Raw genomic sequence first — 22,255 nt, 5'->3', positions numbered from 1 at the left:
TGTATAACATAGTGCAGCACTAATTAAAATCATTACATGCATGTGTAGCAACTGGATAATGTGGTTTTCTCCACACCAAAATCAGAGAACAGGTGCCTGCACCTCAGTGTGTCTGGCCTGGAGACAGCACCTAACGTGTTGCATGTTGTTCCCTAGAGCTTGGCTTATCAAATCCCACTGCATCATCCACAGGTTCTTTTTTCAAATTCATATTTCTTTGAAAGACATGACTGAAATAAAGGACTGAGAAATTCTGCTTTAATTATCATTTATCTGACTTTTAGAAAAAATGATCATTCTCTTCAAAGTTTCCATTTTCAAAATATTTTCCTAATATGGGAATTTAAAACAACCCGATGACAGAAGATGTGCTGTAAGAAAAGCCTGGGACTTCTTACATTTTTAATGAAAACCAAAAGTTTTATTTGAGTTTTTTTATTTACTTTGAGTTTTATTTCATTTCTCTATTTTAGTTCACACAAATTTCCACTGAGGGATATTTGTCATTATCAGGATCCTAAGATTTTGTAAGGATAGTTTTTTTTATTTTGCTGGCTTTGGTGGCAGAGAGGAAAGTAGTCATAAACTGTATGAAAAGTAAGGGAAAATAATGAGTTGTCATTCTTTACGGAGGTATTTAGAATCAACAGGGGTTCAGTTGAAATCGTTGCTGAAAAACAAAATAATGAGGAGAATTTTGTTCTTGAAAACACGAACTGGAATGATGCAGTTCTAAAATCAGGACATCGGGTGTCATGAGAAAGCCAATGTGCAATCCTGGAGGTGTGGAAGATCCAAGCAGAGCTGTCCCAGAACCAGGGCATGTTTGATGTGGTAAAGGGATTTTTCAAAGACTTCCTGGTGAGCTGTTGGTGCTTGTTTCATTCCCAGGACTGCATCTGCTGATTTGCACTGTTTCTTCTTTCTCACTGTCAGTTAAAGCCCAGACGTTCTCAGTCATTTCTGTAACAGTGCTATTAACTCATATGTTGAAAAGTTCTAGTTGGTAATTTCTGCTTGGAATTTTTGAATTTCATCTCAAGGCAGAGTTCTCCCTGTGCAAGTTGCAATCCTCTCTCTGTTTTGTAAACAGCAAATATCATTAGCATATCTCAATTTTGAGTTAAAATCATTAATAAAAAATACTGAGTACAGCGAATCCAAGGAATGAATGACTGGCAGTTACCTCCCTCAGCTCCGTATCTAACCCTTCACAAGTTTCTCATTTTTCTCCTCAGTTTTGTGTTCCTCAGTTGAATGGGTACCTTTGTGCAGCACTGCTTTTGGGAAAGCAGAAGGAGCTGCAGTGTCCCCTTTTTATTCTCTTTTTCCATGAGCTGTGCCATTGTGTGATGTGTGTCCTGCTGCCCAGCTGGACTGTGCCTCTGGAAGTGCTTCATGGCAGCCAAAGGGGTTAAATGCACATCGTTTGTTTACTCTGAAAAACAAAGTTTCCAGGAGAATGTCAGCTTCATGTGCCATGACCTACCCTAGCTGAGCTTGGGAGGCTTTTTGTTTCAGTTTATCTCCCTCCATAGTTAATCCAGCTGGAAGGTTTGATGAATGCTTTGTGCTTTGTTTTGGAGCTCTCTTTGGAATGACCTGCTGAAAAGGTTCTCTCTGAAGCAGGGAAAGCTGCATTTGCTGTTTGCTGGCTTCTGATTCTGTAACATGGTCAGTGTGTTTTTTACATTCCTGCTGGAATTTAAAAGTTCAGATGAAGATTATCCACTTCCTTCAGTTTCTTCACCTTGACTGCACTGAACTCCAAAGTCTTCTACCTTTCCCATATGGAATATTAAAAATCATTTTCAGTCTCTGAGAATGCCCAGTCTCCCCATCGAGCTCCAGTGTTCAGCAGCATCATTTCTCTCCGTGTCCTCCTTTTCTGTGTAGTGTTGAAAACCCTTTCTCAATACCTGAGGAAGGTCTTGCTCAGCTTGACTCCTGGCAGTCCTTTGTGTGTGCAACACTTGCCCTTTTTTTAGGATGTAGCTGTTTTTGGGGTTGTTTTGTAATTGTTTCCCTGCTCATGTCCTGTTCGGAGCTATTGCTGCAATTCCTTCTTTGCTGGCACTCAGATGTTTGCACTGCTTGACTTGGCCCACTAAGAGTGAGACCTGTAAAGGTGGAAGAAATTTCTGTGAGTTACCAGGCATTTACCAAAGATTCTGCAGCCTCATCCATCAGATTTCCTCGAGCTCTGTGGTTAAGCAGCATTGGGAATTAATGGAATGTCAATGGGCAGTAGTGCCTCAAAACAAATGTTAGGCCCGTTCTTTGTTTGGTCAATTGTGTGTGCCCTCTCTAGCCAACAGCAGTAGCATTTGATGAATACAAATGTTAAAAGGTAACATTGTTTTCCTTACTGCTTCACTTTAATGTATTTTTTACTGAATACATTGTACTCCTTCAGGGAAAAAAGCTGAGAGTTTCTCAGCGCCCACAAGCCCATCCCTGCCCTTGCCCTCGTTGATTCACCTGCCCTTGACAGTGGTCTTTTCTTTCAGGAAGCATTTCCTGCTCTGCCATGAGCTCCTGTATTGCCACTTTGTAGAGGGATGCAGTGTAGTCAGCCCCCATGTCCTGCACATGAGGAATCTGTTGCATCTCTAGCAAGGAGTAAGATGAACAGCCAAGATTCCCCTTCTCTGCTAGAACAGAATTCTTGTGGGTGTAAAGGCAATTTTTCCTGTCAGCTCTGCCCATAAATCTCTGCTGTGTGAGAGCATGAGGGAATGATTTGGCAAGAGCACAAAAACATTGGACATATTGTCCAATTGTTTTTATCCTTACCCAAGCTTGAATTGTCTAAATTACTGTTTGTAGTTCTCATCTCTTTTATCAGTTTATTATGTCACGCTTGAGCTCACTTCAGCTTGCAGTCCAGATGCACGTTTATTCTATGCATTTTAGTCAGGTTGTTAAAATTACAATCCTTGAGCTGGGAGAAGATTGGAAGAATATCTTAACCTATTCCAAGGAATAACCTTTTCTTTTTGTTTTTGGGGGATATTTTATTTTTCTGTTTATTTCACAGTATAAATCTGAGCATATTTTGTAGCCCTAAAGTTATTACCTTTGTGTTTAAAAAATACTTTTATTTTCACCTGGGTTTAAATGAGTCTTGAGAAGGAAATATCTTGAAGTTTTATTTCTATAGATTCTCAATGATTTGTCTTTTAATCATCAAATTCTATTTATATTTAATGTCTATTTTAGGATTATCTGACTCAATTGTCCTCCCACATTTGGTTTACTCAATAGAGAATTTTTGGATGGATAATATATTTTTCAGTAACATTTATTACATGCTTTTCTTTCTAGAAAACTGTCACTTGCATGATTGTTTTTATAATTGCATACCAGAATACTTAAAGAAACGTTAGTATGTAAATATTGTTATTTCTTTTACAGACACTGAACCCTAAATGGAATGAAGAGTTTTACTTTAGAGTAAGTTTCTCTTTATTTGCAGTCTTTAGCCTCAGCTTCATGGGGAATGCTGACTGGGACACATGCACCAAACAGCTCTTCTGGGGTTTGCAGCTGAGTAATACAGGCCTAAAATCTCAGGAAAAGGAAATTCACAACACTGCTGCAAAACCTCTGGTGTAGTTCATAGATGCTCTGTTAAAACATCTTGAAAGTTCTCAGCAATTATGGGGCCTATTAAGTAATTTACACCCTATTTTATGTGTCCCAGTTCTCTGATTTTCTCAGAACTGGTAAGTCCATCTCCAGCCCACAGAATTATCAATGCATTGTGGTATATTATTTCTAAATTTCCTTAATTAAACGTGCTGGTCATAGTAACGTGGCTTGCAAAGCTTTTCTGAATGTATCAACTAGATTAAACGCTATAAAACTTGTTAACAGCAGTTGTTTTGTCTTTCTGACAGAGTTTTTTTTATGTTTGATTTTGTCCTTTTAAATGTTGGCAGTCTTTCTGCTTCAATTTAAGTAAATCATTTTCTGGAGGTGTATTTGCTGCTTTCAGGTGTTGGGTGTTCCAAGGTTGTGTATGCTAAATGGGCTAGAGATGGTGAGAGCTGGACAGTCAGAAACATATCTGAATGTGAAATGCTGAGGAAATGCAGCAAAACTCTTGGTCCTCATAAATCAGTCAGTCTGTCAGGGAGCCCTGACAGTCTGTCCAGGCTGGAACAGGAGTCCTGGGAGGGAAATGCAGTAACTGCACATAAAAGCTTTCATGTCAACTGCCAGGCTCTTCCCACTTGCAGGAAGGTTCTGGTGCTCCAGTTTAAGTAAAGATTTCCATTAGACCTGTTAGTGCTGTCCTGCTTACCTTGGGTTGATTGCTGCCTGAGCTAGTACCCAGACACTGTTGTTGTCCAGCTGCTGAACTTGTATTTCCCACAGGTGAACCCGAGCAACCATCGGCTCCTGTTCGAGGTGTTTGATGAGAACAGACTGGTGAGTGCCTGTCTTGGTTGTGTTACACTGCTCACAAGGCTCTGTGTGCCTGACAGAAATCCAGCACAGCTTAAAGGTGCCTTTAGTCTGTTGTTTCGGTGAGTGTGCCGAGAAACACAAATAGATGTGTAAAAACCATTTGAGTTTGGGACTAATAGGACACTGAAGTGTGGCCCCTCTGGGTCCTCATCCAGTCCTCTGACAGTGAAACCCTCACTCGGTCCCTCTGTAGGTCTCTCCACTTCAAACCAATAAAGTCCTGACCTTTTAAATCCCTGATTAAGCAGCTGCTTCAGTCCCTGATCATTTCAATGTCCCTTTCCAGCCCTTTAATGCTTCTGCATCTTGCTCTGGGAGGTGGTTCCCAGAGCTGCACCTTGTGCACACAGTGCCTGTGTGAAGGTTTGAGGTCATGGCAGAATGATGCTCTGTTGGCTTTCAGCTCTCTGCCTCACAGTGCTCACATGTTGGGTTTGGTCTTTGGCTGATGCAGTAGCTCTTCTGGAGGAGGCTCTCACCATCTGACTGCTGCTAGCTTCTGTTGTAGTTATGATCCATGGAAAAGTGACAGCGTCCCTCTGTACATGCAGGGCTAAATGTGCCAGTGCAGTGGCACACTGGTGGGTGGCTCTTGGGGGTTTGCTTTTTGAACACTGTAACACCATCGCTCTGTTCATGAGATCAGGAATTAACATTTTCTGGGCTGGGGACAGTACAGCCTTTACCAAACTTGTTTAATTTGTGAAAATTAGGAACAGAGTTGCAAAGATACTTTCATTTAAAAAAAGACAGTGTAGAAGCATCTGTCTTCAACAAATAGGTTCTTTCCTTCTATCTTCCTAATAAATAAAGAGCAAAGGAAACCACAGAAGCTGTAGTCTGGAGAGAAAGAGGACTTGGCAGCTGAATGACTGGATCTTTCCTCAGGAGGAAGTAAATATGTGAACCAGTGGCACTGTGCCTCTCCAGTGTGCTGACCAGGAGCATGTTTATTTGTATATAATGATCATAATGACCACTTGCACTTTTCAACAGCCATGTGCCATTGGAATGCAAAGATGCCACAGGAACAGAGAGGTAGGTTAGAGAAGAAACTCATATGCAGTGACAGCTAGGAAATGACAGGTTTGGAATACTCATTTCAGACACATTGCTTTGGATTTTCAAGTTTGGGTGTGCAGGACTGGCCTTACCCTGGCAGTTTCAGCACTTTTTATTGTGGAATCAATTTTTGTGTATTCTCCTTCTGGTCCTACCTCCGAAGTCAGTCTGTCCTTGAGCTTGGAACCTCCTGCCAAGGCAGCAGCTGGGGTTAGGAGCCATGGCTTTCCTTGCAGGAGGTCTATGGCAAGGTGACTATTTTCGGAGTTTTGGAGTGGCAGGTTTTCCTCAGGTTGTGAGGAGAACACTGAACTGATTATTTTGGCTTTTTTCTCACATATTTATTGTCAATACTTAAAATGGCCTTTATTGGAAGGACTTTGTTCCTTCTTAGTCCCAAATTGCCAAAGTGCATTCTGTCTCTGCAGGTGTCCTTGCCTTTCTATTCCCCAATCTCAACAGAGTAAATGTGATGCAGCTTCATTTTGGGTGCAGAGACCACGTTCTTGAGTAATGTGTTTTAGCTGAAAGATAAGATAAAATAATACCAACACCTGTGCTTCTACAAGGCAGTCTCTAGGACCATTGCTGTGTGGAAGCTGTTCACATTTTTGTTGTGTCTATAATCCACATAAACAATGTGGGGCTATGCTGGCTGCTGGCAGTTTGATCAGTTGGAGCTGCCATTGCTCTTGGGATTGGTAATCTTCTGGCTTTTGAAAGCAAGCTGCTTGCAAGCAGAGTTCAGATGTGTAGGCAGAGGACTGACCCGCCACACACAGGTTTTCAGAGCTGTTGACAAGATTTAGCCTTTCCAGTTCTCCCAGGGAACAGCTGTCCAGGCCCTGAGATGGAGCTGCACTTCTGCTTAACCAGAGTTTCTTTTCTGGTGTGTGCACCCTTCACTGAGAGTGCCCCCAGGGCACTGAGTATCTTTGTTGCAGCAAAGCCGATTGAGGGTGCTTGGTTCCCGTTCTGGTGTATCCTGCCTGCTTGTCCTGTTCTTGTGGCTCTTAGAGGGTGTAACTGTACTCCTGCTGGCAGTGCCACGTGTGCTGGCATTGCTGACTCCCTGCTGCAGGCAGCCAGGAGCAGGCAGTTCTGTGCAGGCTCTGGGACAAATCAGTACAAACGGACATGCAACACCCAGCTCTGCTTTTCCCTCACCTGTACTGCCTGGTAAATCTGGAAAAGGAGCTTTGTGTCTTGCTGTCCTGCCTATTTCTGCTGCTTTTACTGTGTGAGAGATCTCTGCCATATGTGCAATTGTTTTGTTTGTAATTTGTACTTACTCAAAGGGGAGTGCAGCTTATATTGCTGTTGGGGTTTTTAAAGGCAAAAGTTTGTTGCTTAATTGTGTTATGAGCATGGTTAAAATAGAAAGCGTAACCATGTTATATTTATTTCTGTTCTGCCATGACAGCCCAGAGCTGTAACACACCAAAATGTTATGCTTGAAAGAATTTTCCTCATTTGCATGTGGTGTTGACTTAAACTTTTAACACAAAATGGAAGTGGTTTTGTCGTAGTTACATTTTTCTGCGAGCGCTTTCTCCAAGCGTGCCCTGTGAGTCTGATGTGCTTTAGATTTATGGCAGTGCTGAGTGTATTCGCTGCCTCAGTCAGCTGCGAGAGCTCTCCCGCTGGGGCCACTCCTCCCTGATGGAAAAGGAGCAGCTGGGAAGGTGCTGTTTCAGGCTCTTGCTGGCATTAAAAAAAAAAAAAAAAGGAAAAAACAAACTCCTCACACACTTACATTGGAGAGGGGGAACCAGGCCACGTGACTCCCACCATCCTACCCTATGTCACCGTGTGTGTAGGAGCGCTGACTGCTCCTGCCCAATCATGCCTGGAATGCTGCTTGCCACTTGGGCTATTTCTGCTATCTGTCGCTCCCAGGGCTGCAGTGCTAACCGTTTGGCACATGGGACACTTTTTCTCGGAGTTTATGTCTTTGGTTTTTAACTTCTGGCAGTGCCTGAATTGTTGCTGTTCTCCCTCTCCTTTTCTCCTCTCTGTAAAACCATGGCCCATCGGCTGCGGTTTCACTTTGGCTCTGGGAGAAGCAACACAGCCCCCGAGTCGGGGATCCTTTCCCAGGAGAGAGAAGATGACTTTTTCATGGCGTTCCACACGTTGCCAAGGAGAAGCAGCCCTCACGCGTTGTCGCGGCGCGGGGCGGATTGTGGCGCCGATGGAGACTTGCCCCAGGAGGGCTCCCTGAAGAGGAGCACATCCATGTTCATCCCGCAGCTGCTGAGCGGCCTCGCCCCGCGCCCCACCAGGAGCTCGTCCATGCAGATCTCGCTGCAGCGCAAAGCTGCCGACGGCTGCGCGGCCCTGGAGTGTCCGCAGGAGACACCCTCCTGTCAGCTCTCTGACTTCGGGGAGCCTTGTGCAGCCTCTGTTGAAAACCACTCTTCTCCACAGGTCACTCCTGAGCTCTCTTCGCCCCGGCTGACCGAAGAGTTAGGGCAGCAGGCGGATGGAACTGTTTGCTGTAACCATAGAGTATATTGTAGTGTTCCTACCAATAACCAGAGTGAGGAGGCTCTGCTGACTGCCCAGCGAGAAGAGGCGGCCAAAGCTTCAGGTTTAAACATAAGTGGTGTGAGGATTCAGCATCGGGCCTCGAGTGCAGATGTGCCTCAAGTTACTCTACTTCCCTTTGGTCCTGAGGCTCCAGATAGTGCTCCCAGCCCTGAACCCCGGCGCTGGTCCTTGCAGCATGTGCCAGACCTGGCGGCAAACTCAGGGAAAAAGTTCTTTGTTCTCCAGTTACAGCAGCCACAGACGAGTGGTACAGGCGCAGGAGGTGGAGGTAACTTTGGCTTTACTGGAACCAAAGGGGACAGGTTGGTCAGGTACCCTCGGATACGGCTGGAAAGGAGTACTTCCTACCCTGTCCAGCCACCAGCAGAAGGAATTAGCCCCACAGGTGATGGGCTGAATTCGGAACTGCCTGGAAACAGCAGGAACAGGGCAGAAATACCTAGAAGCAATTCAGTAGAGCGGATGCCTCAAGGGCAAGGATGCTTGTTTAAGATCAGACCAGATCAAAACATGAGGCAGCAGCACTTCAGGATCCTTGTGACACGTGGGCCTGAAGAACAAAGTCAGGGTGTTGGTAAGGAGGGTCGTGGCAGCCCTGGCCCTACAGCAGCCGGCCCCGCAGTAAGTACGATGCTGAGTGTGCTGTGCTGGGAACGTGTGTGTGCTGGTAAAACACAGATTGCCTTACAAAGGCTGCCACCCTGGAGCCAACTGCAGCACGTCCATTGTCTGTGCTGGAATGTTCTGCATTGCTGTGGAGCAAGCCACGAATCATCATCTTTATTTCTAGTCTAATGTAACTTCTCTCTCAGTTATGATTACATCCAGTGTAATATTTTCAGATCTTACTGTCACATGTTTCTTAATTCGCTCTTACGTCAGCTGGAAAGATTTTTTAAAATCAGAGCATTCAAATAGCAAATTAAGCGTTCCTGTTAGTTTAGTTGGCTGAGACCTTGCTGCATGAAGAACTCTTCATGCACTCTGGTATTAAAAACAAATACTTTGGCACTTTCTAAGTGTAATGGACACGTGTACCTCTACACACTTTAAAAATGCGTATTGTAATGAAGTCATTGTTAAGACTGTGGGAATCAGGGTAGTTTCAATCAAAATACTGGCTTAGTTAAGGTACCAGGAAGTCTGGGGAAAAAATAATCTTCGTTATAGTAATTTTTCTTTCCTACTTCTGGAAGTGAAAAACATGTCATGCTTTTTGTATACCATAAGTCCTGTGCAAGTGCACAGCTCAGTTAACAGTCTCATTGTTTGGATTTGCCTTGATTTGGCTTTAGGATGGCAAAATCAATCTTTTGGGTTTGCTTGGTTACAGTGGGTGAGGATTGATGGTTGATGCTTTTCAGGCACTTTTTCAAAGCCCAAAGTAGGAAGGAAACCGAAGGGTTTAGATTAGTCATTTGCTTAAATTGCTTTGCTGTGCAATCCAACACGGCCCACTCGAGTTCCCAGCTCATGGATGCTGTATTTAGCATAGCGAGCTCTGCCTCCAGCTGTGGCATGGTGGCTGAGGAGATCTCAGGCTCCACAGCTCCTGGGCTCTCAGGCACTGAAATGCAGCACAGGGACAGCTGCTCCCTGCAGCAAGGCCAGGGGTTACTCTGCAGCTTTCCCCTGGAACAGCTTATAGGCTCTGTGTTTTCCAACCTTCTTTAGAGCTCTTCAAAGAGTAAAATAAAAAGAAATCCTTTTCTGGTACAGGTTTGGTTCCAGGACACGTAAGGGAGCAGAAAAAAGTATGTCTGATTTTTCCTTTCTTCTTTATTATCCGTTCCTCCTTTCCAAGATCAGCTGTTGATGGAGATCCACCACAGCCAGGTCCAAAAGTAGCTGTGGGATGTCAGACCTAGCACAGAGGCAGCAGAGGTTGGCAGAGATGTGCCCTGGGGTCTGTGCAGCAGTTCTGTTCTCGTTTTCCTAAAGGATCTCCCCCTGAAGTAACAATTCCCATCCCAAAGACGTGCTTCGGTGTTCCAGAGGGGAAGGAGGAAATCTGTTGCTCTGTGTTCTTGGTTTGAGTGACCATGAGGAATGGGCTGAGACAGCCATGCAGCGTTTCAGGCACAGAGGCTCTCAGCCCCCATGGCACTGCATCCTGCAGGGCAGAAACTCTCAAAGGAAAAGAACTCACTGAAACTTAAACCTTTTTTTGTGGTGTTTCTCGTCTTTGTAGTAAATCCAGGAATACTGTGGGTAGAGGTGATGGACTGGGCAGGATGCCATGCGAAGTGTGGAGAATGGAAGTGTTTTGGTGCAAGTATTTTGTTGCATTTTTTGACCACAGAACATTCTTTGTTAAGGTGCCATTTTAAATCTGTACCACAGAAATTTGTTTGAAAGATCTATGATGTGAGTGAGGGAGTGCCCGACATATCTGATCTCTTAAACTGAGGGGAGAGGTTGATAGTGTGAAAAAAAAATAATTGTGGTGTGTCCCAGTGCAAGAAGTTTGTGTGCATGTGATTGATATAGGGCCGGGGCTGGAGCAGCAGCTGCTGCAGCCTGATTTATCTCAGTGCAAACATCCGAGCGGGCGTCTGCAGTCCTGCTGCTCCGAGTGCTCGTGACCTTCCAAATATCTGCTCTTCTACACAAGTGCTTTGCGACAGGCAGGATGTCTTTCATTACCAGACACACTAAAATATTAAGTGAAGGCTGAGCTTATGTCAAACTGTGAAAAATTTTATTTGGAAGCCTTGTTGCAAATTCTTTTGCCTGCTCTGACACTTTATATGCCATGCAATAGAATGTCTGTGCACTGTGCATATCCCACATACTGCTGTTGTTTATCATTGGGGGTGTGAGTGCAGAGCTGGATTTGTGGGAAACACTTCAAAAATGTATTGGACAACTGTTGGAGAGAGCTGACAAAGGCATCTTTGTGAGCAAAATACAACGTGCCCTAACAAAGTGTTGCAGGAGTAGGACTGAATTATATTTAGTAAACAAACAGAAGCAGCACCTCTGGGTTCTGCAAGCCTGCATTTCTCACAGCTCAGCTCTTCCTCTCCTTTCTTAGAAATCATTTTAGAATAAATTTTGTTATGAAAGCACAGAGCTCCGTGGCCTCCTCTGGACCCACTCCAACAGGTGCACATCTCTCTTTCCCTAAGAGCCCTAACCTGGATGCAGTCCTCCATCTCTTCCTTCTGTCAATGTGTCCCTTCCAGGCCAGCTGGATTGGCACAGCTCACCCGCACTCTGGCGTTATGGGGAGGCAGGTGTGTGCCAGGTACTGGACACCTTCCAGGGGAGTTTCCTCCTCAGAGCTGCACAGGACTGATGCAGCTCAAGGCCTTTTCCTTCTGCACTGTACATCTGAGCTTACAGTCCTGCTTCAGGGGGTGCTGCCTGGACTCTAACGGCATTTCTAGAGAATAATTCATGTGGCCTTAGTTGGAGGTTTAAATGGCTCAAATGAATAGTGCTGTGAATTTCCTGGCTCTCCACTTGCTCTGCAAGGAGTGCCCATGGCCATCTGGGAAGCCTCTGCTCTTTGCAGATAAGGGCTTTGTTGACAGCTGCAGGTAGAGGACGATGAATTCCATTTCTTGGATCTCTTTAGCTTTTATGCTAAGGTCAAAATCAGTTCTCTCTTCAACAAGAAATCATCTGCCCCCCTTTTTAATTCTAGTGTCCATCAGCTTGCAGGTCTGTTCTGAAGCACTCTGGCTGTTGGGGAGGGGGCAGATGGGCACGCTCAAACCTGGGCAGAACAGGAGCTGGTTTTCAAGGCAGGAAGTACCCAGGACCTGAATAAATTTTTTTTCTTCCCCCCCCGTGGGTGGAGGACAAATGGCAAATGGTATAAATTAGCTTGCAGAATTAAGAAACTCATCTGTAATTTTTAGTCAAGGTTTCAGAGAGTCAAGAACTGGCAGTGCTGTCTTTTAACCTCATCCCTCCACATTCCCAGAGCTCCCTGGGATTCAGAATTTTGTGTCAGGGATTTTTCTTTTTCTCCCTGAAAACTGTATCTTATTGGTATTTCTCTGTGAAGAAATCAGAATAAAACTTCGAGCAGCAGAGATGGAAATAGTATCACTTTTTAAAATAGCAGTAATAAACTCTTTGCTCCTGCATGGAAAATGTGCATGTGAGTTTGGGTACACAGCAATCTCTAAAGTGGAGAATTTATAATGGAAATGCTGACACGGGTTGAATGCTGCAGGTGTCAGCCAGAGCTGCCTTGGTGCAGATCTAACCACAGAAAATTACAGATAAGAAGCCAGGGAGGGCTGATTGCTTTTTGTGCTGCTCAGCTGCTTTTCTGTTTGAGAAAAGCTGTCAAGTAATGATGAGTTTCAGAATGTGCATGTTTTGTACACATAAACAGAACAGAAGTTCTGCACGTAGACTGAAGTTTTTAGTTCAGCAGCTATTCCAAAATGAAATCTACCCTGTTTAGTTAGTTTCCGGATTAAATCTCATTGTAAAATATATTACTGCATCTCTTCATCTGAAGTCCCATGCTTTTATCCGTCTTTTCCTCTACCAGGATGGCACTGTGAGCTCCCAAAAGTCAGCAGTTATGTGCAGAAAAATAAATTAATTAAATCAGCATGTTTTTTTGTCTCAAAAAGGAATGAAAAAGTTAAAAGGGTGTGTAGGAGAAGCTTCCAGAGCTGAAGGCAAAGGAGTGAGATGTGTTGTTCAAATAAAATAAAAATTGCACTATGTGCTGTGGCGTGAGTCCAGAGCTGTCAGTGCTTTGGTGGAAAGCTGCAGCTTCCCTTTCAGCCTGGGTTGGAAATAAATTTCCAGGCTGTATTTTATGGATTGTAGAAAATAATTTTTACAACTTTGTTGTAAGTTGGGAGTTTATCTTCAGTGAGAGAGATTCAGCTCTGCATGTCCGTGGCCTGAGATGATTGTCAGCTTTGTCTCAAGTGCTGTCATTCATCCCTTGGAAAAAGGGGAAAGGAAGACCCAGACCCCTGTGAGCTGCAAGCTGAGCTTTGTGTGACCATGCTGTGTGGGAAGGGGTTGTGCAGGAGTGCTGCCAAAGGAAGGGGATGTGCTCAGGGTGCTTGTGCCTCTGGAAGGACAGTGTGTGCTTCCAAAGGCTTGTTTCTATTTGCATGGCAGCCACGGGGGAAGGAAAACCTGCAGATCCATCTGTGTTTTCCTGGTGTTCCTGGGGCTGGTACCCCTTTGCAAAGGCAGGCTTTATTGCTTCTGTACTGAGTGTCTGCTTGATCCTTTGAATTGCATTGGGAAGAGTGCTGAGGATTTTCTCCTGATTCCAGGATGAACAGTACTGTGAGATTATTGTTCAGCAAGCACCACCTCAAAGATCTTTTAAGACTAACCTTCTGATCATTAATTTTAGAAAACAAATCTGATGCTGACTCTTATTGCTTCTGTCTTTTACCATGTGTCCATCGAATAGTCAGTGTCTCCTCCTTTCTGTCCTTTTTGCTCACCAGTCAGTCGTGCAGTCACACCTACAGCATTAAAAAAGAACAGGTAAAGTGAGAAATATTAGGAATTACACTGCAAGTAGTTTAAAATGTAATTAATTATTAGCTTGGGTGTTATCCAGGGCCTAAATATACTTTTGTGAGTCAGCTCTGTGCATAAAAATTGCATAATGAAATAAATTATATTTCCATTTTCGAGCAGTTGCCTTGTCTCTGATGTGAGGCTGGGTACCAGCAATTTCTGAAAGGGTTTAGTAACGCATGAAGTATGAAAAACAGGTTTTCAGTCATCAGTTAATTTTTGGTGACGTTATTTGAGGTCTATTATATGTTTTTAATTTACTGTGTAAAAATACCTGATCTTAACTGAGCAAGTGAAATACAGGGAGGTTTTTTTTGTTGTTTGCAAATGTGGGGAATGGCATGCTGGCTGAGTAGGGAAAACCTTCCAGGAACCATTTCACTGTGGGAACTGGTCTTAATAGATTTGTTTTGGTCTGATGTCACCATTTTTAATATCTTTTTGGCCTTGCAGCAGCGCCTTAATGCACATGTCTTAAAGGAAAGCAAACCTTATCTGCTTTATATTTAGTGAGAGAATTGAAATCAGTCTACTCTTGCTCTTGCTGATCCTTGGGTTTTAGCTTTTTTCATTGCCATCCCCCCAGTAAGCCTCGAAGTGCTTTTTCCCTTCGGGAATTAGCATTGCATTTTGCTGGGGTTTGGGGTATTTTGTTGTCCCTTAACTAAAGTTCGGTTAAAAAGAGGAGGGAGAGAAGGGTTTCTGTAAGGGCTTGTCCCTGTCTAAGCTTCTAAATCCTGTGAACTCAGGCTAATTAACCAACTGCCCAACTTTCACCAGCCTGTATGTAAGAATGTGAAATACTTTGCTGTGCCATTGAATAGATGCATCTTTATCCCCCGTAGGACCCAGTCTGTCTGAAATGCCTGACCTGTTGCTTGGCACTGCTCTGCAGCAGCAATGGCTGGGACAGTCCCTCGTGGCCCCAGGTGCCAAGCTGGCTGTGCTGGGCACTGTTTGTGTCTCCAGTGAGCTCCAGAGGGCCTGGCTGGGCAGGTGACATCACTTGGGTTCCTTGTGCCAGGTGCAGCCAAAACAGATGCGGGAAGAGGAGGGAGGAAGGAATGCGGAGCTGCCGGTCGGCAGTGCCAGCTCCATTCTCCACGGGGCTTCTGTGGGACTTGGCACCGTGTGTTCCCCTCCCAGCACAGGCAGCCTCCTGCCCCGGCTTCCTGGCAGCTTGGAGCTGGCCACAGCTTTTCCTTGCCTTTTGTTCTGCTCCCACATTTAATGGGGATTGGCAGTTCTGACCAGACGTTTGCGGCCAATAGTGCTGGAGTTCTGGCCGTTCTGGTTTTTGCTCTAATCAAATCATTGTGCAGAATTCCTGAATACAAACAAAATTTAAAAAAAAAAAAAAAATGTGTGCAACAAACTTTCCAAGCTTTTTTCTGTGGTCTTGATTTTTCACCCAGAGAGTTCATATTACCAGTTACCCACTGGATTTTCAGCTGACTGCAATTTAAATTATGCACCATAAAAAATCTGGCACTAAATATTAGTGACTGATCCCCATGAACTAGTCAATATAATCTTGGCTCTCCTTTCTGTTACAAACAAATGTGTTTTTTCTATCCTTGAAAATTGAGCAAGTGTGAAGGTTCTTGGTCTCAGCAAGGAACAAGTGCTTGAAGATGTGTAGGTGTAAATGCTGATTAATTTACAGAAGTTAGGAGTAGTTATGTCCACTAATTAGCATGTTGGGAGCCTAAGCGTGAAGTACCTTAGTGTTCCCTCTGGTCAGTGCACAGCCATGTTTCCACCCAGGATTCTGATTATTACCCTGCAGAATGCAGTTTTGTGTCACAGAAAAGTGACCTTTAGAACTCTTACAGTGGATCTTGCTTTTTTCCATAACATTGGGAAAATCATTAAAGCAGAAATATGATGTTATGCATTTCCAGGCCTAATGCCTTCTTGAGTGTAAGTGCTGCTGGGATCAGGCAGTTGAAAGAACGCACTTAGTACCTTTGGAAGATTCAGGCTGAATAAATGTCAGCGTGCCTTCCCTGATTCCACTCCAGCAATCTCATTTCCCTGCCTGCAGAGCCTTTCACGACTTTGATTTCCCTGCCACCACTTCTCTGTTGTTTAACCTGATCCCACATAGCTAAAGCACTGCATCATGATCCAGAAAAACCTGGTGATGCTCCTGATGTAACAGAGCTGGACAAAGCTTGGCAAAGCTGCTGCCTGGGGCTGCAGCTCCCACTTATCCCTGGCAATTCATGGGGCACTCACTCACTGCTGGGGAGAGCAGAGCTTTCACAGTACTGCTGCACTCTTAGGATGGTATTTTTAAACATTATTACTGAGCAGAACTTAAAGTGCAGCATTCTGGACTGTTGCTAATAAAGATGGGCACCCTCAGCTTCCCCAGAGAGAGAAGTTCAGCTCAGCACAGTGGGAGCTGTGACTTGAGGAGCTGGACACAACCACCACGCTGGCACGGGAATCACAGCGTGCACAAATGTGAGTTGGTGTGCCCACAGGGTTTATCAGGGTTCATCAGGGGTCAGATAAACATTTGGTTCCAAACTGTCCCTGGTCCCCCGAGCTTGGGTTGTCATGCTCAGGTTACAGAGGGGATTATTGCAGGTTTGAAGCTGCTCTGGACTGTCGGGAGTGGCTGATGCCCCCGTGCATGGTGTGGGTAAGGGGAGGGTGGAATGGCAAAAATGAGTGTCTCTGCTGATTGGTAAACTGGGGACTTTTACTTGGCCATGAGTCATTTTATATTATTTTAGTGCTGCTTTGCAATGAGCAGTGTGCATATCAAGGAGGGCAAACTCGGGTATAGTGCTCAGTAATGAAGTATGTTTCGTCAATGTGATGGGAGTGACAGATGACTAAAATTTCATTGTTCTTCAAGAGCAGCTCTTTGCTTTGAGACGTGTGAGTTCCTGTATCTCTCTGGGAAGGCAGCGGTGTTTTCTCTTCCTGTATGTGTGCAGTTTTATTGTATTTGTGCTGGAAATGTGGTGCTGTCTGAGCCAGTCTGGACCACTCTAGAGCAGTTTTCCAGGACTTGACAGCCATGGCACGTCACATCTCAAGTGCAAGGTTAAAGTACTACATCAGGAAAATTGGTTTAATTCTTAACTTTTCACTTTTGTTCTACCAGGGTGGCTGCTGAGTGCTCAGTGGAGGTGAAAATGCCCTTTTGAGGGCCTGGGATTTGGCTTTGCCAGGCGGGTTTATCCCATCTTGCCCGGTGCCTTTGGCTGTCAGGATCAGCAGGTTAAAGGCAGCTGCCGTGTCCTCCACTGCTGGCACATGTGCCACATGGTGTTCCCATGAGCGTCCTTCACAGCCACTCTCATCACATTTGTGTTACCCACCAGGGCTGCAGTGACTTGAAAAGTTTGGAAATAACATGGCTGTAGTATATTTAGAAGAAATGTCAAGGGAAGATGGGCTCTGAACCTCAGCAGGCTGTTTCCACCTGGATCATAATTTAGGCACATAGCTGTGTGCTGAAGCATGGCACAGGGTGGTTGTGGTCTGAGAAAGGTGTGAACTCTGGTTTACTTTAAGGCATTTAAAAAAGAGTTAAATTTACTGTAGGGATCATGTCTGCCTGCTCTGAAATTAAGCAATATCTGGGTTGGAATGCAGCATCTCTTTAAATAGTGCCCAGAAATAGTACACAACAATTTTCAGGTCAGGAAGCTGGGAACATCCTGATCATCTCAAAATGCCAAGGGAGCTGTAGGTGGGTGGAGTGTCATTACCCAGCCTGGTGTGTGGCCAGGGAAGCACAGCACCTCTGAGAGCTCTGCACCCACAGAGCTCCAGACTCAGCTCCACATCCCTCTCTGGCAGCTGGCAGCAGCTCTGGGGGACCTTTTAGTTCTTCTTTTCACATCTTGTCCCTGTCTCTGTCCAGTGCTTCACTTTGGATGAGCCGTGGCTCTGTGGGTGTTACTGGTTGCCAGGCCAAGGTGATCACATTTTCACACAGGGGGGTTCCATGGGAGCCCCTTGGGATCGTTGCCAACCTTAGGAAATTCTCAGGCACTTTGAGGAGTTTGTTCTGCACTCTCAGTTGTAACAGCGTGGTGTATTGGTCCAGGTTAGGAATCGGGCAGGAAAAGTCCAGGACCAGGGCTGCTGGGAGAGCTGTCCTGCTGATGTTGGTGTTGGGAACCTGCAGATAAGCACAGGATTGATTGCAGCTTGGCCTGGTCCTGCATGGCTGCAGTGGAACCTTTCCCTGGGAGAGCTGCATGTGCTGGGGGTGTCAGCTTGTGTACACATTGCAGGGGTTGAACAGTATTTTGCACATAGCCGAGTGTCTTATTCCCTGTGAGACTGCAGATCCTTCACGTTGTTTGTGTGACCTTTTGGTCAAAGTCCTGACTAACCTGTTGTACCTCTGCTGTTTCTAACTTCTGATTTCTATTCAGGCTGGAATAAAGCTAAGTGGGGTTGAGTTGCCTGTTGTACTTGCTCGTGTGCTCAGCCATTACCCAGCTGTAATGTCTGGTTTACCTTCTGGTGAATAGTACATTTCAGCACTCTTAGAGGTCAGGGTAAAGAAAGGATGCACATCTGAGGCAATATTTCCCTTTTATTCCAGAGCTGAAATGAGCAAATGTCTAACTGCTGAGCTCTTAGCTACTGACACTTTGCCTTCTGGAAAACAACTTCAGTGTTTGAAATGAACATCAATACCACAGTTTATTCAGACTTTTGTGCAGTTCCAAGTAAAGCTGAGGTGTGTGTATGCAATCCTGAGGCTCAGCTAAACGTTCTGTTTTGTACTGAAGTGTCAAGGGATGCTTTTCCTTTCTCTGCTGTTTTGGAGACTAAGGGCATTTAGGGCTCTGCAACTTTAATCCCAGGCTTTTCCTCCTGGCTCGTAGCTTGGATAGGCACCAAATTGGAATTTTTACATGCATTTGGCTTGGCAGTGTCACCTTGGGTGGCTCTGTGGATTTTAGTGGCAGAGAGTTTCTCCAAACAGACATTGTTATTGTTGCCTTTTCCCCAACCTGGAAATGAAACTCGAGATCATTTTAGTAAGGAGGTAATGTAAAAGGGGGTCTTTATTTGAATTAGATGAGGAAGTAATTCTGCTTACAGAGCTGGCTGGGACTGAGAGATTTCCTGTTCCACTGTAAGATACAAACATATTTTGTTGGTTCAGCTTCTTTAAGGCTGTTCCTAACCTACCTGAACATTTTCTGTATTCATGAGTTGTGTTTTTCTTGAGCTGAAAGCTGCAGGAAGAGATGTAGCAATAGGTGTGTATTTTCTTCAGAGTAGTTGTTATTGGAGTGACTGTACTGAAAGCAGGAAGTGGCAAGTACTTGGGATTTGCCAGTATTAAGGGAAAAGTGTGTTAATTCCCTAAAAACAGGGCATGTTACCAGGTTTTTCTAGTATTTGGTAGGAAGAAGATTAATAGTCGAAATTCTGTAATGAAAAATCTACCCACTGTTTGTACTTAAAATTGGAAAAACCACAATCTCCTTTTGTGGTGTTCCATATCATCCAGCCCAGCAGGATGAGTCCATTCCGTGGGGATCACGAAACGTCATCCTATCTTTGTAGTAGAAACAGAACTCTTATGATGTTATCATATAAAATATGAATTTTAATATTAAACTTAATGCTCTGCTATGATAAGTATGTAAACTTGGCTGTGCAGCAGCAGCATGCACTTCCTGGAATTCCATGCATAGCGTGGTTATAAATAGGCAGCAGGTTATTTGGGAATCACTGGGGCTGAGATCTGGTGTCACAAACAGGATCTGGGAGAGGCTGTGTGCCCTGCTAGGTGCTTGGCTTTGGAAGAACACAACTGCTTGATGGTGAAAGTTCCTGTCTGAGTGAGTCCCAAGTGTCCCTGGAGCACAGGGCCCAGGTCTCAGCTGCTGCCAGGGTTTCCATGCCTTGCCTCTTGTGGGTAACACTGCCAGTCTAGACCCAAGTGCTGGAATCCACCCTGCTCCGTGAGCTGCTCCCACAGTGGGCAAATGAAGGACTGTCAGTCCATGAAGGAAGTCTTGCACCTGTCCCCCTTCAACAGGAAACTACCTGGGGCTTCTCAGTGCTTTGGGAGGGCGGGGTCTGGGTTGGTTTTAGTGCTTTCCCCACAGGCAGAATTGTGTCAGCACCACCACAAGTGTCATGGGCTACTATGCTGAGATAAATGAATTAGAACAACAAACAATGGGCAACAATAGGGGTAGACACCAGGGTTTCCTAAAATAATGGTACTCAACCATCGTTATTTTTGTCTCACTGCGACTAGGTTGATATTTCTTGTTTTTTGCTTTTCTGTGTGACAGACCAGAGACGACTTCCTGGGCCAGGTGGATGTGCCCCTCAGTCACCTCCCGGTAAGCAGCAGATCTCTGGGAGCCCTGGGGCTGGACTTCATTGCACACACCACTCCCATTCCCCTAAAGCAAGTGCTCCCAGCAGAGCTTCAAGGCAACTCGCGGACAACCGAGCCTCAGCTGCACAGGGACAGGAACATCATCAGCTGTGCATGGAAGGGATGCACTTGCTGTGCAAAAAAAGCTTCATGGTAGCAGATTTGCTTCAGCAAATGCATGAAGAACCAAAAGGCTGCCACAACTAGGTCATCTGTTCATTATTTTAGCTGAAATTGAATTCTTTGCCAGCAGTAAGAGTTCAATAGCAATCAATTGAAGTAATTGACACAGGGTTTGAATAATTTTATTGTCAACAGACATTTGAGGTGTTTGGTTTGAGGGTGGTAATGTTTGCTTCTGTTTCTTAATTAATGGAGGAATTCAGTGTAAAGCTGGTTCTGTAATTCTGTAAAGCTCCAGTTGTCTGGGTTCCCCCCAGCAGCCAGGATTCTGCATGGGCTGCAAAATTAGATGCTAAATTAAGTGCAATTTCTATTTGTAGATTTATAAATAGGAATAAATATAAATGTGTATGTATATACAGTGATTGCTTTAGCCTTGGTACAAACATTTCTGATCTTATATACTGTTTTGGGTGGCTAACATTGGCTGGATATAATTAATATTTTTTAAATGTTGTGCATGTTATTCTTAACGTCTATGACCTTGCAGGGCTTTTTATGTGTGAATGGGTGAAGTTATTGCAGTGTTTACATCAAAGTAAGGTGTCAGTTGAGCATAACTGGCTTTTTGTGTCTGATTGTGACTTCTTGCTGTTGATGGATGTTATTGTAGAAGAAATTCTCAGGAAGTAGAAAGTTTCCAAGATTCCAGGCTTTAGATAATTTAGGATTCAGTGGAAATCAGAGATGTAATCTGTCAGCCTGATGTGTGAATGTTCTTTATGTGGCTGGAAGCCCTTCAATTTGCCATTTTCTCCACTGCTTACAGACTGAAGACCCAACCATGGAGAGGCCGTACACATTTAAGGATTTCCTCCTCAGACCAAGAAGGTGAGAGCAAGGACCTTTAAAACATTTGAGGACTTCAAAACATTTCTTACTTCATGATTTTATTTGCAGTTATTTAAGAGTTATTAAATGCTGTATACCTCCTTGTCTCGTAGCCACAAATCTCGTGTGAAGGGTTTCTTGAGACTGAAGATGGCGTATATGCCCAAAAATGGTGGCCAAGAGGAAGACAACAGTGATCAGAGGGATGACTCTGAGGTAAGGCTGAATTCTCATGGAAGGATTCAAGAAAACTTGTAGAGTCAGCTTCACTTGAAGGATAAAGCCCTAGAAACAGAGTTGCCAGTTGGTTCTCTTTGGCACCACGCCATCAGGAGAGCACCCAGCCACCTTTGGAGATCCCTCTTTAATTAACCGATGGGGCCTGAGCTCTCTTGTCACTGCAGTGAGGTGCACGCTGTAACCAGAGTCTTTTTCCTTCATTCCTAAGCATGGCTGGGACGTGGTGGATTCCAGCGACGCCGCATCTCAACGTCAGGAGGAGCTGCCGCCCCCTCCGCTGCCCCCTGGCTGGGAAGAGAAGGTGGACAACCTGGGCCGCACCTACTACGTGAACCACAACAACAGGAGCACGCAGTGGCACCGGCCCAGCCTCGTGTGAGCAGCCTGGCCTGGGGGCTGGGTGCATTGGGGCAGCCTGGGGCTCCAGGCAGAAAGGAAACGTGCGTGCTTTGTGCCTGAAAGACACTTGCTCGCCCCCAGCAGATCACAGAGACACAGTTCTCTGTCTGGGAGTTCTGAGACACTCCAGGAAATCTGGGATGGCAGGGAAGGCAGTGCATTAACAATGCACCTTAGAGTATTAGGAGACAGAGAAGGAATTTTTCATTAAGTAATTTAACAGGAATAAATTACTTGGTTTATAGACACTGTTGAAGAGGTAAGGAGAAGAGTCAACTCTGTTAAATTTTAATGAAGTTGAACAGATCAGCTTTGAGGAGATCCTGGTTATTATTCTGTGAATAGGCTTCATTCCCTGGATGTGCTATCTGAGAGGTCTGCAAGCCACAGTGATATCTTCTCAAGATTAGATTCAGAAAGCTGTGGCAAGCTCACATTTTACAGAGTGTGAATAATTTACAGTTAAGAGCTATACTGAGATCATAACTTTAACCCAGCACTGCCAAGGCCACCATTAAACCATGTCCACAGAAGTGCTGGATCCCCCAGCACTGGACACGTTCAAGGCTGGGCTCCACAGAGTGCTGGGCCATCTTGTCT

At 44.8% G+C, this 22,255-nt stretch overlaps 1 protein-coding gene across 19 annotated transcripts in view; it reads left to right on the top strand.

Moving 5' to 3' along the window:
* The window catches only part of LOC106863658 (NEDD4 like E3 ubiquitin protein ligase), a 77,858-nt gene that overhangs the window by 32,341 nt on the left and 23,262 nt on the right, over positions 1 to 22,255 (top strand). For 15 of the 19 annotated variants that reach the window (XM_088155582.1, XM_088155580.1, XM_088155578.1 and 12 more), the window contains 6 exons: positions 3,418 to 3,456; positions 4,384 to 4,437; positions 19,914 to 19,964; positions 20,955 to 21,016; positions 21,130 to 21,232; positions 21,465 to 21,631. In XM_088155582.1, coding sequence (XP_088011708.1) covers positions 20,970 to 21,016; positions 21,130 to 21,232; positions 21,465 to 21,631 — 317 coding nt within the window. In that variant the 5' untranslated portion in view covers positions 3,418 to 3,456; positions 4,384 to 4,437; positions 19,914 to 19,964; positions 20,955 to 20,969. Of the gene's footprint in view, positions 1 to 3,417; positions 3,457 to 4,383; positions 4,438 to 4,466; positions 8,713 to 19,913; positions 19,965 to 20,954; positions 21,017 to 21,129; positions 21,233 to 21,464; positions 21,632 to 22,255 lie in introns of those variants that run through there. The other 4 variants (XM_088155567.1, XM_088155566.1, XM_088155569.1 and 1 more) reach the window with 2 other exon arrangements.

This window comes from Sturnus vulgaris, chromosome W (assembly GCF_052056855.1).
Source record: "Sturnus vulgaris isolate bStuVul1 chromosome W, bStuVul1.hap1, whole genome shotgun sequence".
Classification (NCBI taxonomy): Eukaryota; Metazoa; Chordata; class Aves; order Passeriformes; family Sturnidae; genus Sturnus; species Sturnus vulgaris.
This window is presented reverse-complemented; position numbering and strand designations above follow the sequence as displayed.